Consider the following 16,776-nt stretch of genomic DNA (forward strand, 5'->3'; position numbering starts at 1 on the left):
ACCTTCAAATCTGGTTGTTTTTGAATCATTTTTTGACTTCTCTGAGCCTGGAAATATTTTCTCCCGAAACGTTTCTAAGAAAGCTGACATGACTTGTAATGTTACATAGGTTATTAGCACCATTTTTGTTGCCTTGAAAAGCCTCTGAACACCCCATTTGTTCATTTCTCGTGAAACCCAAAATTCTGTCGAAATGAACGTAAAAGCATCCATATATTCGTTCCAAGCCACATGACTCCTTTCCAATGACCTCCCATGTCCTAGGAGGCATCTCGTGGCAGTCGGAGATCGGGCCCCGGGAAAGTCCAAAAACGTGTATTATAACCTTCAATTTTGACTTATTTTGGGTCATTTTTGGCTTTATCTAGGCCTGGTCTTATTTTCTTCCGAAACGTTCCTAGGAAGGCCGACATGACTTATAATGTTGCGCAGGTGATTGACACCATTTGTATTGCCTCGAAAAGCCTCTGAACATCTCATTTATTAATTTCTCGTGAAACATAAAATTGTCTTGAAATGAACGTAAAAGCATTCATATATTCGTTCCAAGCCACATGACTCCTTTCCAATGACCTCCCATGTCTCTAGAAGGCATCCCGTGACATTCGGAGCTCGGGCCCCGGGAAAGTTCAAAAACGTGTATTATAACCTTCAACTTTGACTGTTTTTGGGTAATTTTTGGCTTTATCTGAGCCTGGTCATTTTTTCTTCTGAAATGTTACTAGGAAGGCCGATATGACATGTGATGTTGCGCAAGTGATTGGCACCATTTGTGTTTCCTCAAAAAGCTTCTGAACACACTATTTGTTCATTTCTCGAGAAACCCAATATTGTCTCGAAATGAACGTAAAAGCATCCATATATTCAAGCCACATGACTCTTTTCCAATGACCTCCCATGTCCCTAGGTGGTATCCCGTGGCATCAGGAGCTCGGACCCCGGAAAAGTCCAAAAGCGTGTATTATAACCTTCAATTTTGGTTGTTTTTGGGTCATTGTTTGACCTCTCCGGGCTTGGATATATTTTCTCCCAAAACGTTTCTAAGAAAGCGGACATGACTTATAATGTTACACAGGTGATTGGCACCATTTTTGTTCCCTCGAAAAGCCTCTGAACACCCCATTTGTTCATTTTTCGTGAAACCCAAAATTCTCTCGAAATGTACGTAAAAGCATCCATATATTCGTTCCAAGCCACATTACTCCTTTCCAATTACCTCCCATGTCCCTAGGAGGCATCCCGTGGCATTCGGAGCTCGAGCCCCGAGAAAGTCCAAAAGCGTGTATTATGACCTTCAATTTTGGCTGTATTTGGGTCATTTTTGGAGTTCCGGATCTAGGCATATTTTCTCCCGAAAAGTTTCTAAGAAAGCCGACATGACTTATAATGTTGCGCAGGACATTGGTACCATTTGTCTTGCCTAGAAAAGCCTCTGAAGACCCCATCTGTTCATTTCTCGTGAAACCCAAAATTGTCTCGAAATGAACGTAAAAGCATCCATATATTCGTTCCAAGTCACATGACTCATTTCCAATGATATCCTATGTCAGTAGGAGGCATCCCGTGGCATTCGGAGGTCGACCCCGGGAAAGTCCAAAAACGTGTATTGTAACCTTCAATTTAGACTGTTTTTCGGTCATTTTTGGCTTTATCTGGGCCTGGTCATATTTTCTTCCGAAAAGTTCCTAGAAAGGCCGATATGACGTAATTTTGCACAGGTGATTGGCACCGTTTGTGTTGCCTCGAAAATCCTTTCTCAACACCCCATTTGTTCATTTCTCGTGAAACCCAAAATTGTCTCGAAATGAACGTAAAAGCATCCATATATTCGTTCCAAGCCACATGACTCCTTTACAATGACCTCCCATGTCCTTAGGAGGCATCCCGTGGCATTCGGAGCTCTGGCCCCGGAAAAGTACAAAAGCGTGTATTATAAACATCAATTTTGGTTGTTTTTGGGTCATTTTTGACCTCACCGGGCCTGGACATATTTTCTCCCGAAACGTTTCTGAGAAAATCGACATGACTTATAATGTTGCACAGGTGATTGACACCATTTGTGTTGCCTCGAAAAGCCTTTCTGAACACCCCATTTGTTCATTTCTCGTAAAACCCAAAATTGTCTCGAAATGAATGTAAAAGCATCCATATATTCATTCCAAGCCACATGACTCCTTTCCAATAACTTTTTTCATGTCCCTAGAAGAAATCTCGTGGCATTCGGAGCTCGGGCCCCGGAAAGTCCAAAACCGTGTATTATAACCTTCAACTTTGACAGTTTTTGGGTCATTTTTGGCTTTATCTGAGCCTGGTCATTTTTTTCTTTCGAAACATTATTAGGAAGGCCGATATGACATGTGATGTTGCGCAGGTGATTGGCACCATTTGTGTTGCCTCGAAAAGCTTCTGAACAAACTATTTGTTCATTTCTCGTGAAACCCAAAATTGTCTCGAAATGAACGTAAAAGCATCCATATATTCGTTCCAAGCCACATGACTCTTTTCCAATGACCTCCCATGTCCCTAGGAGGCATCTCGTGGCATTAGGAGCTCGGTTCCCGGAAAAGTCCAAAAGCGTGTATACCTTCAATTCTGGTTGTTTTTGGGTCATTTTTTGACTTCTCTGGGCCTGGACATATTTTTTCCCAAAACGTTTCTAAGAAAGCTGACATGACTTATAATTTTACACAGGTGATTGGCACCATTTTTGTTGCCTCGAAAAACCTCTAAACACCCCATTTGTTCATTTCTCGTGAAACCCAAAATTTTCTCGAAATGAACGTAAAAACATCCATATATTCGTTCCAAGCCACATTACTCCTTTCCAATGACATCCCATGTCCATAGAAGGCATCCCGTGGCATTCGGAGCTCGGGCCCCGAGAAAGTCGAAAAACGTGTATTATAACCTTCAATTTTAATTGTTTTTGGGTCATTTTTGGCTTTATCTGGCCCTGGTAATTTTTTTCTTCCGAAAGGTTCCTATGAAGACTGATATGACATGTGATGTTGCGCAGGTGATTGGCAGCATTTGTGTTGCCTAGAAAAGCCTCTAAACACCCCATTTGTTCATTTTTTGTGAAACCCAAAATTTTCTCGAAATGAAGGTAAAACCATCCATATATTCGTTCCAAGCCACATGACTCCATTCCAATTAACTCCCATGTCCCTAGAAGGCATCCCGTGGCATTCAGAGCTCGGGCCCCGGAAAAGTCGTAAAACGTGTATGATAACCTTCAATTTTGACTGTTTTTTGGTCATTTTTGGCTTTATCTGGCCCTGCTAATTTTTTTCTTCCGAAACATTCCTAAGAAGGCCGATATGACATGTGATGTTGCGCAGGTGATTGACACCATTTGTGTTGCCTCGAAAAGCTTCTGAACAAACTATTTGTTCATTTCTCGTGAAATCCAAAATTGTCTGGAAATGAACGTAAAAGCATCCATATATTCGTTCCAAGCCACATGACTCTTTTCCAATGACCTCCCATGTCCCTAGGAGGCATCCCGTGGCATTAGGAGCTCGGGCCCCAGAAAAGTCCAAAAGCGTGTATTATAACCTTCAATTCTGGTTGTTTTTGGGTCATTTTTTGACTTCGATGGGCCTGGACATATTTTCTCCCGAAACGTTTCTAAGAAAGCTGACATGACTTATAATATTACACAGGTGATTGGCAGCATTTGTGTTGCCTCGAAAAGCTTCTGAAGAAACTATTTGTTCATTTCTCGTGAAACCCAAAAATTGTCTCGAAATAAACGTAAAAGCATCCATATATTCCTTCCAAGCCACATGACTCCTTTCCGATGACCTCCCATGTCCTTAGGAGGTATCCCGTGGCATTCGAAGCTCGGGCCCCGGAAAAGTTCAAACTTCAAAAGCGTGTGTTATAACCTTCAATTCTCGTTGTTTTTGGGTCATTTTTTGTCTTCTCTAGGCCTGAATATATTTTCTCCCGAAACTTTTCTAAGAAAGCTGACATGACTTATAATGTTACACAGGTGATTGGCACGATTTTTGTTGCCACGAAAAGTATCTGAACACCCCATTTGTTCATTTATCATGAAACCCAAAATTCTCTCGAAATGAACGTAAAAGCATCCATATATTCGTTCCAAGCCACATTACTCGTTTCCAATGACCTCCCATGTCCTTAAGAGGCATCTCGTGACATTTGGAGTTCGGGCCCCGAAAAAGTCCAAAAGTGTGTATTAACCTTCAATTCTGGTTGTTTTTGAGTCATTTTTTGACTTCTCTGGGCATGGACATATTTTCTCCCGAAACGTTTCTGAGAAAGTTGACATGACTTATAATGTTACACAGGTGATTAGCACCATTTTTGTCGCCTCGAAAAGCCTCTGAACACCTTATTTGTTCCTTTCTCGTGAAACCCAAAATTCTCTCGAAATGAACGTAAAAGCATCCATATATTCGTTCCAAGCCACATTACTTCTTTCCAATGACATCCAATGTCCCTAGAAGGGATCCCGTGGCATTCGAAGCTCGAGCCCCGAAAAAGTCCAAAAGTGTGTATTATAACCTTCAATTTTGGCTGTTTTTGGGTCATTTTTTGCTTTATCTGGGTCTGGTCATTTTTTCTTCCGAAATGTTCCTAGGAAGGCCGATATGACATGTCATGTTGCGCAGGTGATTGACACCATTTGTGTTGCCTAGAAAAGTCTCTAAACACCCCATTTGTTCATTTCTCGTGAAACCCAAAATTGTTTCGAAATGAACGTAAAAGCATCCATATATTCGTTCCAAGCCACATGACTCTAATGACCTCCCATGTCCCTAGGAGGCATCCCGTGGCATTCGGAGGTCGTGCCTCGGGAAAGTCCAAAAAACGTGTATTATAACCTTCAATTTTGACTGTTCTTGTGTCATTTTTGGCTTTATCTAGGTCTGGTCTTATTTTCTTCTGAAACGTTCCTAGGAAAGCCGACATGACTTATAACGTTGCGCAGGTGATTGGCACCATTTGTGTTGTCTCGAAAAGCCTCTGAACAACCCATTTGTTTATTTCTCGTGAAACCCAAAATTGTCTCGAAATGAACGTAAAAGCATCCATATATTCGTTCCAAGTCACATGAGTCCTTTCCAATGATCTCCCATGTCCCTAGGAGGCATCCCGTGGCATTCGGAGCTCGGGCCCCGGGAAAGTCCAAAAACGTGTATTATAACCTTCAATTTTGACGGTTTTTGTGTGATTTTTGGCTTTATCTAGGTCTGGTCTTATTTTCTTCTGAAACATTCCTAGGAAAGCCGACATGACTTATAATATTGCGCAGGTGATTGGCACCATTTGTGTTGCCTCGAAAAGCTTCTGAACACACTATTTGTTCATTTCTCATGAAACCCAAAATTGTCTCGAAATGAACGTAAAAGCATCCATATATTCGTTCCAAGCCACTTGACTCCTTTCCAATGACCTCCCATGTCCCTAGGAGGCATCCCGTGGCATTAGGAGCTCGGGCGCCGGAAAAGTCCAAAAGCGCATATTATAACCTTCAATTCTGGTTGTTTTTGGGTCATTTTTTGACTTCTCTGGGCCTGGACATATTTTCTCACGAAACGTTTCTAAGAAAGTTGACATTACTTATAATGTTACACAGGTGATTGGCACCATTTTTGTTGCCTCGAAAAGCTTCTGAACACCCCATTTGTTCATTTCTCGTGAAACCCCAAATTCTCTCGAAATGAACGTAAAAGCATTCATATGTTCGTTCCAAGCCACATTACTCCTTTCCAATGACATCCCATGTCCTTAGAAGGCATCCCGTGGTATTCGAAGCTCGGGCCCTGGGAAAGTCCAAAAACGTGTATTATAACCTTCAATTTTGACTGTTTTTGGGTCATTTTTGGCTTTATCTGGACCTGGTAATTTTTTCTTCCGAAACGTTCCTAGGAAGGCCGATATTACATGTGATGTTGCGCAAGTGATTGACACCATTTGTGTTGCCTAGAAAAGCCTCCAAACACCCCGTTTGTTCATTTCTCGTGAAACCCAAAATTGTCTCGAAATGAACGTAAAAGCATCCATATATTCGTTCCAAGCCACATGACTCCTTTCTAATGACCTCTCATGTCCCTAGGAGGCATCACGTGGCATTCGGAGCTCGGGCCCGGGAAAGTCCAAAAACGTGTATTGTAACCTTCAATTTAGACTGTTTTTGGGTCATTTTTGGCTTTATCTAGGCCTGGTCTTATTTTCTTCCGAAACGTTTCTAGGGAGGCCGACATGACTTATAATGTTGCGCAGGTGATTGGCACCTTTTTTGTGTTGCCTCGAAAAGCCTCTTAACACCCCATTTGTTCATTTCTCGTAAAATCCAAAATTGTCTCGAAATGATCGTAAAAGCATCCATATATATGTTCCAAGCCACATGACTCTTTTCCAATGACCTCCCATGTCCCTAGGAGGCATCCCATGGCATCAGGAGCTCGGGACCGGAAAAGTCCAAAAGCATGTATTATAACCTTCAATTTTGGTTGTTTTTGGGTCATTTTTTGGCTTTATCTGGGCCTGGTAATTTTTTCTTCCGAAACGTTCCTAGGAAGGCCGATATGACATGTGTTGTTGCGCTGGTGATTGGCACCATTTGTGTTGTCTCGAAAAGCTTCTGAACATACTATTTGTTCATTTCTCGTGAAACCCAAAATTCTCTTGAAATGAACATAAAAGTATCCATATGTTCGTTCCAAGCCACATTACTCCTTTCCAATGACCTCCTATGTCCCTAGGAGGCATCCCGTGACATTCGGAGCTCGATCCCCGAGAAAGTCCAAAAGCATGTATTAGGACCTTCAATTTTGGCTAAATTTGGGTCATTTTTGGAGTTCCGGATCTAGGCATATTTTCTCCCGAAAAGATTCTATGAAAGCCGACATGACTTATAATGTTGCGCAGGAGATTGGTACCATTTGTGTTGCCTAGAAAAGCCTTTGAACACCCCAACTGTTCATTTCTCGTGAAACCCAAAATTGTCTCGAAATGAACGTAAAAGCATCCATATATTCGTTCCAAGTCACATCACTCCTTTCCAATGACCTCCCATTTCAGTAGAAGGCACCCCGTGCCTTCCGGATCTTGGGCCACGGGAAAGTACGAAAGCGTGTATAATAACCTTCAATTTTGGCTGTTTTTGGGCCATTTTTGGACTCTTCCGGGATAGGTCATTTTTTTTCCGAAACATTCCTAGGAAAGCCGATGTGACTTGTAACATTGTGCGGGTTCTTGGCACATTTGTGTTGCCTCGAAAAAGCCTATGAACACCCCATTTGTTCATTTCTCGTGAAATCCAAAATTTAGGATTAAATAACTATTGTTGCATAGAAATTTGTTGTAGTTTTGTTTATTAGTGACAAAAGATGTATATAATAGGGCATAGACTATAGAGTTGCTAAGAGATCTGATTTTTAGTCGGGAAAATATCATTTTGTGATTGGAGATCATTGAGATCACAAGAAACTCGCTGGTCTTTCAAAGAAATTTTGTCCTCTCAAGTTTCAAAAATGGGAAACATGATCTTCATGAGAGTTTCCATGCTAAACAGGTTTTCAGATTTTTTTAATGTTTATTGTATTATGTCTTTTCCTAAATGGTAATTTAAATTTTTATTATGGACACTTAAAGTATGATTAAAAGTTGGTTGAGATGGTAGTTGTGTCATGTTATAATAGCAAGAGGTCACGGGTTGAAATCTTGTTGCAAGCTAATTTTAATGTTGTTAATCGACATGACTTATGTACACATTAGGCAATTCTAGTGGAGTAACAGAGGTTGCATATGGCGTGTATACATTGTCACACACGCCTTTTAATATATTTGTATAGATTAGGCAATGATAAGTCCAATATTAAAAAGAGTATTAGCCCAACAATGAATAGTTTAATTTCTTTCAGTGACTAGTTTAATCCATTTAGTTACTAGGTCTACTTTTATATTAAAATTAGACCGTCTTTTTTGATAATTTTTGAAGTTGATAAATCCCTGCAGCATCCAATCAACTTTATTTTGAAATTATTCTATTTATAAGGATGCAAAAAAGTAGTAGCATATTATTGAGAACTGAAATTTCAAAAGAGACGTTTAATACCACCACCCAATCATTGTTTACATCTAGATGTAAATTTTAAAAGTTTCAAGATCAAAGTAATTTAATTTACTATTATGAAATTAATATTCGATAACCAATATATATAAACATGAAATATCCCTCCGAAAGAAAAAAGGTATCACATGAACAAATGTAACAATTTGCATTTTGAAAATTGTCATTGATAAACTTTGTGTTTTGAGTAATTATGTTTAGTAACCAAGAAAATGATTCTATATTAAATATTATTCTATGCTTTGATTGATGATTTTTTTTAAAGTCTTTATTAATGAACTCTTTCGAGGTTAGTTAAGGTTGATTAATTTCATTAAGTTGCAAATTTGCGCAAGAAAAATACAAAATTTTATTAAATAATATTGCACAGAAATCGATTCAAATGATCATGTAATATTATGTTTTGTGTTACTTCTTCTTGTAATTCGTGCTCTAATGAAATTATTTAACTTCATAACTGTATATTTAGCAAAAAAAAATAACCAATTTTCATCATTCAATACGCCTTATAAAATAAACAATACAACAGATTATTTGATAGAATAAACCTTATTATTGATAAGTATACAAATAGCCAACACAATATGTTACCAATGAGAATTTTCCTTTTCATTTTCAATGGGCAAATTATACTAGAAATATTCAATTTTTAATGTTTACAACTATTAATAGCATACAATTTGGTTTTTGACACAAGAATAAGTCCGATTTAGGCATATTTGGAAATAGTCTGACTTGTCTCAATTTATGACCACTTTTAAATTTGAGTGATTCTATGTATTATGTAAAAGAAAAAGTATTGCAAACCAATTTCTAAATGGAACTAAAGTGTTGTGAAATTAAATATAGGTGAAATAAGTTTCTCATTGGGGGGCAAACTTTTTCATGTCCATATTTTTAAAATATTGCTCATACTTTGGAGTAAATTATAATTTATATTGAGTAGCTTTATGCTCTGAATTATTTTCCATATCATGTCAGAACATATACTCTTCAATGTATCTACAAAATTGACACTTTATAGGTTCATTATAGATAAATTGGAATAATAAAATATTGAGAAAAGGCACAACAATATTAAAGAAAAGAAAAGTGGACCTCTAATGTTCTATAGTTCTGGCACTATGAATAGAATTTTGTTAACCAAAAAAAAACTCTCTTTCATTCACAACTCCACAAGGCATATCTTTGAACCCTAAGACAATGACACCTCAAAAATGTCCGTTGTTTATCGTCTTTCCTTTTGCCCATATTTTTTCCAATGTGCACAAAGCCCTTTGAGGGGTAACAACCCTAAAAGGTGTGTTAGGCTTGAGATAGACAAAGAAGGTTTGCATGAACTGGCTTTTCTTGGTCTCCCATGCCAACTTGTTGCTCAAATTTTCCAAAAAGGATTTTGCAAAAATTAGATAAAGGATCTTCCATGTGATAATTGGGTGGAATTTTTAAAATATTTTATTAATATGATTATTTATAATATTTTCCTACAATATGGTGCAATTCTACATACTTTCACATTGTTCTTCTCATGTGCTTTAAGAAGAGAATCTGAAAGTTATTTAATTTCATGATTAGGTCTGGGATGCACCCACAACGAGGAGGAAGAAAAGTCGAATTCGTTAAAATCAAAAGAGGTTTCATCTTAAAATTATATGATAATAAGATGAATAGCCTTTTAAAGTGAACGTCCTTATATGTTTTTTTTATCAATTGAGACGCTCACTTGTGACATATATCGAGTATTGCATGGGCACTAATTTAAGGAGGCTTAACACGTACTCTACCTATTCCTTTGTTGGGTATGATGTTGAGGTCGATATTCATGAAGCAAGTAAAAGCTAGTGAGAACAAGCAAAAACAAGCTAAGCAACCAACGAAGTAAATGACGAAGGTGCATTTTATTCATTCGATGTCATATATTGAGAGTGTAGAAATATGCCTTGAATCATTGTGCATCGAAGGCGTTCGAAGAAATGCGTCAAAAGTGGTTTCGGGGTACCGCCCGATCGGGTAGGGCGAGGCCGCCCGATCGGGCCCGCAACTATGCTGAGAATTGAAGTGAAGAAGTATTCGTCAGGGGTCGCCCGATGCCATCGGGCTGGTTCGCCCGATCGGGCGAGTGACCGAACAACGACCGGGCGAGCTTCGCCCGATCGGGCGCGCAACGAAACTGGGCAAAGGGAAATTACCGCCCGATCGGGCGGATGTCGCCCGATCGGGCGGCTGACCGGGTAACGCGGAAACGCGTTTTCCTGAACGGGGGTATAAATATGTATTTATATCTTAGGGTTTTAGACGCCGAATTAACCTATTTTCTCTCTGTAATCTGTTCTTCTCATATAATAAAATATTCTCCCTCTCTCTGCCGTGGACGTAGCCAAATTGGTGAACCACGTAATTCTGGTGTCTGTTTTTTATCGTTTTTTGCATTCATAATTTGTTTCTCTCTCACGTCCGTTATAACAGAGAGAGAGATTCATCTAGAGATATATCTTTCATATACCTTAAGATTTAATATCTTTATCTATAAAATTATAAAAAGAGTGATCTTCAAATATATATCAAGATAAATATCTTACAATATTCCATATATATGATTTATATTTTCCTTACGTATATAAAATCATAATAATTAAGATAGAGTACATAATAGTGCTAAAAGTTAGACGGCTATTTTTTTTTTTTTTTTTGAGGGGATACACGTATAATAAGTAGTCCACGAAAGAAGTTGCAATAACTAAACATTACCCAAAAAAAAAAAACCATCACTTTGATTAAAAGATGTTTGAGTTTGACACCATATAATAGTAAGTATACATGTCAATATTTCAAGAGATATTTCATTTTTAAGTAGTAAATATTGCGTCGTTGGCAAGGTGGAACATGTCTCATACTCTAAAAAGAACTAGAACAAAGATAAGAAAAAAAAATTCTGCCAATAACATCACAGCAAGAAACCACACACTAAAAAAGAGATCACAGCTAATTATATGTAACCCCCTTAGTTTTTGTCCCCAAGTAAGCTTAATCAATAACTAAATCAACAATTTAATAGGTCTTGTATGAGGGAGACGTATCCTCTCTAGAGTATCCAGTTCTTTATGTATGGTAGGATAGGATCAGATCAGATGTGAATGACGGGAAAGTTTAGGGTGGATATTAAACTTGAAGAATGTTTTAATTTGATCGTTGCTTGTGACCTGTTTTATTGGGGGTGTTAAGGACGAGTCAAGCCTATATTCAAGGTTGTTTGGTTCGGCTCTTAACACTTATAGCTAAATTTGAGCCGAATTTTGAGCATGTTCGGAGTGTATTTTTTTGTTGAACTTAAAGTTTACATAATACGTTCTTGCTACTCTTTTTTTTTAGAATTTTGCATGATTTCACTATGTTAATTTCTATGATATTTAAGATTAAATTGCAAAACATATTTTGAAAATACACCAACTTATAAAGTTGAACTTGGCTACACTCGGCTTATGAAAATTTCAAGTCAAATTCAGATGGTTCACAAATTAGTTAAGAGCACCTCTAAATCTCACTATAGGACCAAAAGTTAGAAATATAGTATAAAAAATTACTAACATAGTCTTTGAAGTTACTTAAAACTTTAAAAGTTGCATCGTAAAATTATGTGAAAATTACTCTACTAAATTTTAATTAACTTATAATAACAAGTCTTATCGTGAAATCGTCTCACACAAGTTCTTGCCATGAACCATCTCTCTCTAAGGAAATGAAATATAATTTTCACAATTAAACATAAACTATATAATCATCATAATCAAAAAGCAAGATTTTGTTTGTTGGAAGATCAATGGCTGCAAAACTTAGGATCAATAAGTGTGATGCTTTCTGCTCCTTCATTCAGCAATAAAAAAACAAAAAGTCAGTATTATATAAAAAAGAAGCTTATCTTAATATCATGTACTAATATATGATGTATCCACTTGTAATTAATTAATATAATCAAGATTATTGAAGAATTAGGCAAAATTTTCATGTAAAGAATTAACAAGTTGCATCAGAAAGCAAATCAAATGGGACAACTAAACTGATTTTGATGGAGAAAAATCCCACCTTGAATCCTGCATGATAATCTCCAACGTATCTGCTTCTTCCAACGAAAGAAAAGCACCATTTACGCGCTTTTTGTCACAGATCAATGAAAATCAGGGCAGAGATATTTCACCATCAACGTATAATTTGCAAAAGCATGTTGTAAGAAGGTGGTTGGCCGTGAAAATCTCAGCATTTGTTGTGACAAGAACCAGCAATAAATCATAACAAGTGTAGTAGCAAATCTTATTAATTCTTACATGAAAATGTACATGATATTTTATTTGCAAATCCAAGGACCACAGATAACAAATCTTGACTTATTACACTTACAGCCAATGCAAAAGTAATAGAGTGAACCCTCCTGGGCCAGAACAAGATGGTTTGAGCGCCACATGTGATACATTAGGTTTCGAGTTCGAGACTTGATGCCATAGCAATGTATCTATGTGGTAGTTGCTCCCTCCTTGCTTTCCAGACTGACCTGGTTAATATGGGGTGTGGGTTTCACCCATATAGCTTAGGGTTTACCATTCACTAAGTGTGCGGATCCCTGTCACCGAAAAAAAGTAATAGAGTGTGAAATACAAGTCGTTTGAATTACTACTAGATTCATTTTAGTTTCACACATCTGGTGATATTTGCATGAAGAGTCGTCTGGTTTCGTTCTGAATTCAATTTGAGTTGCTTCATGGCATAATCGACGTATGATAAACAAATTAAAACCAATCAATAATAGGCATACTAGTTTTGAGTCATGTCATTTTGATTCGGTCTTCTTTAATACCTAATTATCATATTTCGGGTGAAAATATAGTTTAGTTGAAGTAATGGGTATATGTCGATATTACCAAGTCTACCTCGTAGATTTTTTTTTCTCCCTACAAGGGTTGGGCCGTTGGGGTACATTAGAAGCACATAAGTGTTGTCATTTTTATCTAAAAAACAAAAAAACCTATGTGACTGTTTCTATTCCGTTTCCATTCACCGAAGTCCAATCATTTTAATGCTAATGAATCCCGAAAATGTTTGGAACATGAGGTTTCAGCGTTTCCGTACTACATAGATGTTTACAACAGGGTTTTGATTCTAGTGTACCCACTCTATCAATTTTTAAGGTGAAGTCAATACCTCATTAGGCATGCTTCATCCAATCACAAACTTATAACTACTAGTGATAATATATGAACTCAACTACAACTTCTAAAACCCCAGATTTGCAATGTTATTTTATGTGAGAGTATCAGATCCCAAACTTATGAAAATGACATGTCAATTTCCTGCTTTGCCCAACACAGAATATCGTTACTGCCACCATCATATAAGAATCTTTTAGGATATGGCCGTTTTAATATGTTAAGAACAAAATAACAGTTAAAAGCTTATAGTATTTTATTCTAATACTAAAATTGAAGGCACCTGAAAAATCTTGCAACTTGAAAAAGATGCAGGTAAAATAAGAAAATTAGTAAGAAGCTTCTTTCTACATTTGGCTAATTATTGGAAAAAAAAGGTTGAATAAGATTGAAATGAACCAAATATTCAAAGAAGAATGCCAGACAAAATTGACCAAATTCACCTTCTTCCTGGAAAAAACCCAGGTTTAAGAAGTGAATAGTAGTATATACTTCCTCCGTTTCATAATACTCGCTACACTTTTTATTGTGGGAAGTTTCACATTATTTGCTACACTTCCGTTTTGGGCAATAAACTCTCTCTCACATGGGTCCCTTTTCTTTTTACTCTCTACCTCTCTCTTCTCCAAAAATTGTCTAGGAGCCCGTGAATTGAGAAGTGTAGCGAGTAATATGAAGCGGAGGAAGTATTTGTTTTTCCAAGTGCAATTATAAGTCAAAGTCTTAAATGGTGTGATGACTAACAAGTAACAATGAATCAAAAGTATCACCTAAACTAAAACCCCACATGTTATTGAATTGATGTGATGAGGCAAAACACAAATGAAATAAATCAATAAATGAATAGTATTTACACAAAAAGAAGAGGTCCCTTAATATAAACACAACCTCAAAACCACATGGACATGCTCTCTACATTGGTATGCAACATCCATCATCATCCATGTGGGGACTTATATCACATGGTGAACAATAACATCTTCTACTTCTACTTCTTGCTCTAATGTCTGATCTCTTTCTTTCTCTCTCTCTCCTCATGATCGGACGGTCCGAAATCCACTAAAGGATCCATCTTGTCCGTCCATCGAATTCGGGTCCACAGTTTTCTAGACTAAATTGGTTGTTCTTTGTCCCTTAGATGTCTCCTCACCACAATGCAATATCCCAACACCTATTAGCTGTTTTATATTGTGCCCATAAACAAAGCTAAACACAAAAGAATACCCTTAACCATAAACTAAACTATCCCCCACAAGACTAAAGAGTACTAAAGACTAAGCTTGATGTTTGAGTCATCATCATTATTCATCAGACTCCATCTACACCGACCCTTCCGATCAGACGGTCCACACGAGGCGCGTGGGCCAGGACCGAGCCTCAGGATAGCTTTCCTTATGTGAATGGCTAATAAACAATTCCTTGTATATGCACATAGAAAGCAGAATAAATTCCAACTTAGATGTGTGTTTTATTCTGTCTCCTTTGCCTAATCAATCTCTCTTTTATATAATACTATACCTCTCCTTCCTATCTCCTCACCACAACTTAGCACATTTTACATTTCTCTCAAGCTATAAACTTTGATATAGCCAAAGGAGTTTTCAGTTTCCCTTATCATCCATCATCATCAACAACAACAACAACAACAACAACAACAACAACAACAACAACAACAACAACAACAAGGTTTCTTACATTTGATTGATCAAACAGTTTAACTCCCAACAAAACAAGGATTGATTTTTAGCATACTAAACAAGAATGGCAAGATCAGAGACATACGAAAACGACCTTCATCTCGAAGCAACGGAGCTCAGATTAGGCTTACCAGGGAGTAAAGAGCCAGAGAAACAATCAACTTCTAATAATGTAGTTAGAAGTAACAAGAGATCATCACCTGATCAACTGCTGGAAGACTCCTCTTCAACAAACAATTCCAGTGTTTCGGATGCTAGGAATGAAGATTGTCCCCCTCCTTCCAAGTAAGTATTGAGAGAGATTATTCTTTCAACAATAATCCTTTAACACCCAAAATCAAAATAAACATATATACACATATTGGAGGTTGAAAACTTACAAATTTCATTATCAACTCTGCAGGACACAAATTGTCGGATGGCCGCCAATACGATCATACAGGAAGAACAATCTGCAGCCTAAAAAAACAGAAACTGATGCATCAGGGATGTATGTGAAAGTAAGCATGGATGGAGCACCATATCTGAGGAAGATTGACCTGAAGATGTATCAGAGTTATGCAGAACTGTTAAAAGGTTTAGAAAGTATGTTCAGAATCTGCATCGGAAAATACTCCGAAAGAGACGGATACAATGGATCTGATGTTGCACCTACCTATGAAGATAAAGATGGTGATTGGATGCTGGTTGGAGATGTACCATGGGAGATGTTTATCACTTCCTGTAAGAGGCTTAGGATCATGAAGTCTTCAGAAGCTAAAGGACTTGGTTGTCTATGAGAAAGAAAGACACAGTTTTACTTTGTGATTCTGAAAGGCTTAGGAACACACACACAGAGAAGATTGTCAGATCAGAGATATTTTCTTCTTTTTTTTTTTCCATTTTTTTCTTCCTGTTTTTGGTTCTTTTTGATCTGCTTGGACGCTAAGAAGCACGAAAACCTTTGGAACTTGAGGTTTGTCTGTTTCAGAAACGTTTCGGTTCCTGAAAACCAGCTGTTTTCATGCTAATGAAGCCCAGGAATGACTGGGGCTTGAGGTTTCCCGGTTCCAGAAACGTTTCCATTTTCGAATCTCCAACTGTTTCCGTGCTACATAGCTTGGATGATGGATTTGAGTTTCATTCTGGTTTTTGCAACAAACTGATATCAAAATGTCAAAATTTGTACTGCTTTTTATATACTTTGGATATATATGTATTTGCCTAAGATTCAATTGTACAGATGCAAAAAGAAATAGATTTGACACTGAAAAAGCCAAAAGTGAAAAATAACATTGTTGGCAAGATATATACTCTATGTTCTATAGGTGCATTCCTCTATTTCATCTGGCAATACTTTCATTCAGATATCCTCAGAATTTACTTTCATATGCTGATATGTAGTATATGACAACAAAACAATCCGACTTCTCAATAATCATTAGAAATGATAACTATTTCTCCAGATTAAGACACAAAACCAGGAAACCAAAAAAGGTGGTAAAATAAAAGAAACTCTTAAATCAAGTTCATAAAAACACATCACTACTGTTCACTGAGTTCAGACTTCAGTACAGGCAAATCTCAATCTAAAGTATCTAAGTTTAACCACTTAACACCTGAGTGTAATACAACAGTATCAGGATCACTTCATTTAGACCCGAATCTCAGGGGGAAGCATGAGATACCCTAAGCCATAGAAGTCTTCAATTTCGCATCCATACAATTGTTCAGTTCCTGTATTGAACCCACAGTAGCAAACACAGGTCTCCGCAAAGTCATAAGACCATGTATG

At 37.4% G+C, this 16,776-nt stretch overlaps 1 protein-coding gene across 1 annotated transcript; it reads left to right on the plus strand.

Annotated features, from left to right (window-relative positions):
- Positions 1 to 14,543: 14,543 nt before the first annotated feature.
- On the plus strand, positions 14,544 to 16,209 carry LOC104894591 (auxin-induced protein 22D). The gene is made up of 2 exons (XM_010680862.4): positions 14,544 to 15,287; positions 15,406 to 16,209. Exons 1-2 carry the CDS (start codon positions 15,067 to 15,069, stop codon positions 15,779 to 15,781), a joined length of 597 nt encoding a protein of 198 aa, XP_010679164.1. The 5' UTR covers positions 14,544 to 15,066; the 3' UTR covers positions 15,782 to 16,209.
- The last annotated feature ends 567 nt before the right edge of the window (positions 16,210 to 16,776 follow it).

The sequence above is a fragment of the Beta vulgaris genome, chromosome 5 (genome assembly GCF_026745355.1).
Source record: "Beta vulgaris subsp. vulgaris cultivar EL10 chromosome 5, EL10.2, whole genome shotgun sequence".
NCBI lineage: Eukaryota > Viridiplantae > Streptophyta > Magnoliopsida > Caryophyllales > Amaranthaceae > Beta > Beta vulgaris.

Coding starts and splice junctions, on each gene's coding strand:
- LOC104894591 (XM_010680862.4), top strand. CDS start 15,067: ATGGCAAGATCAGAGACATACGAAAACGACCTTCATCTCGAAGCAACG. Junction 15,288..15,405: donor GATTGTCCCCCTCCTTCCAA/GTAAGTATTGAG, acceptor TCAACTCTGCAG/GACACAAATTGTCGGATGGC.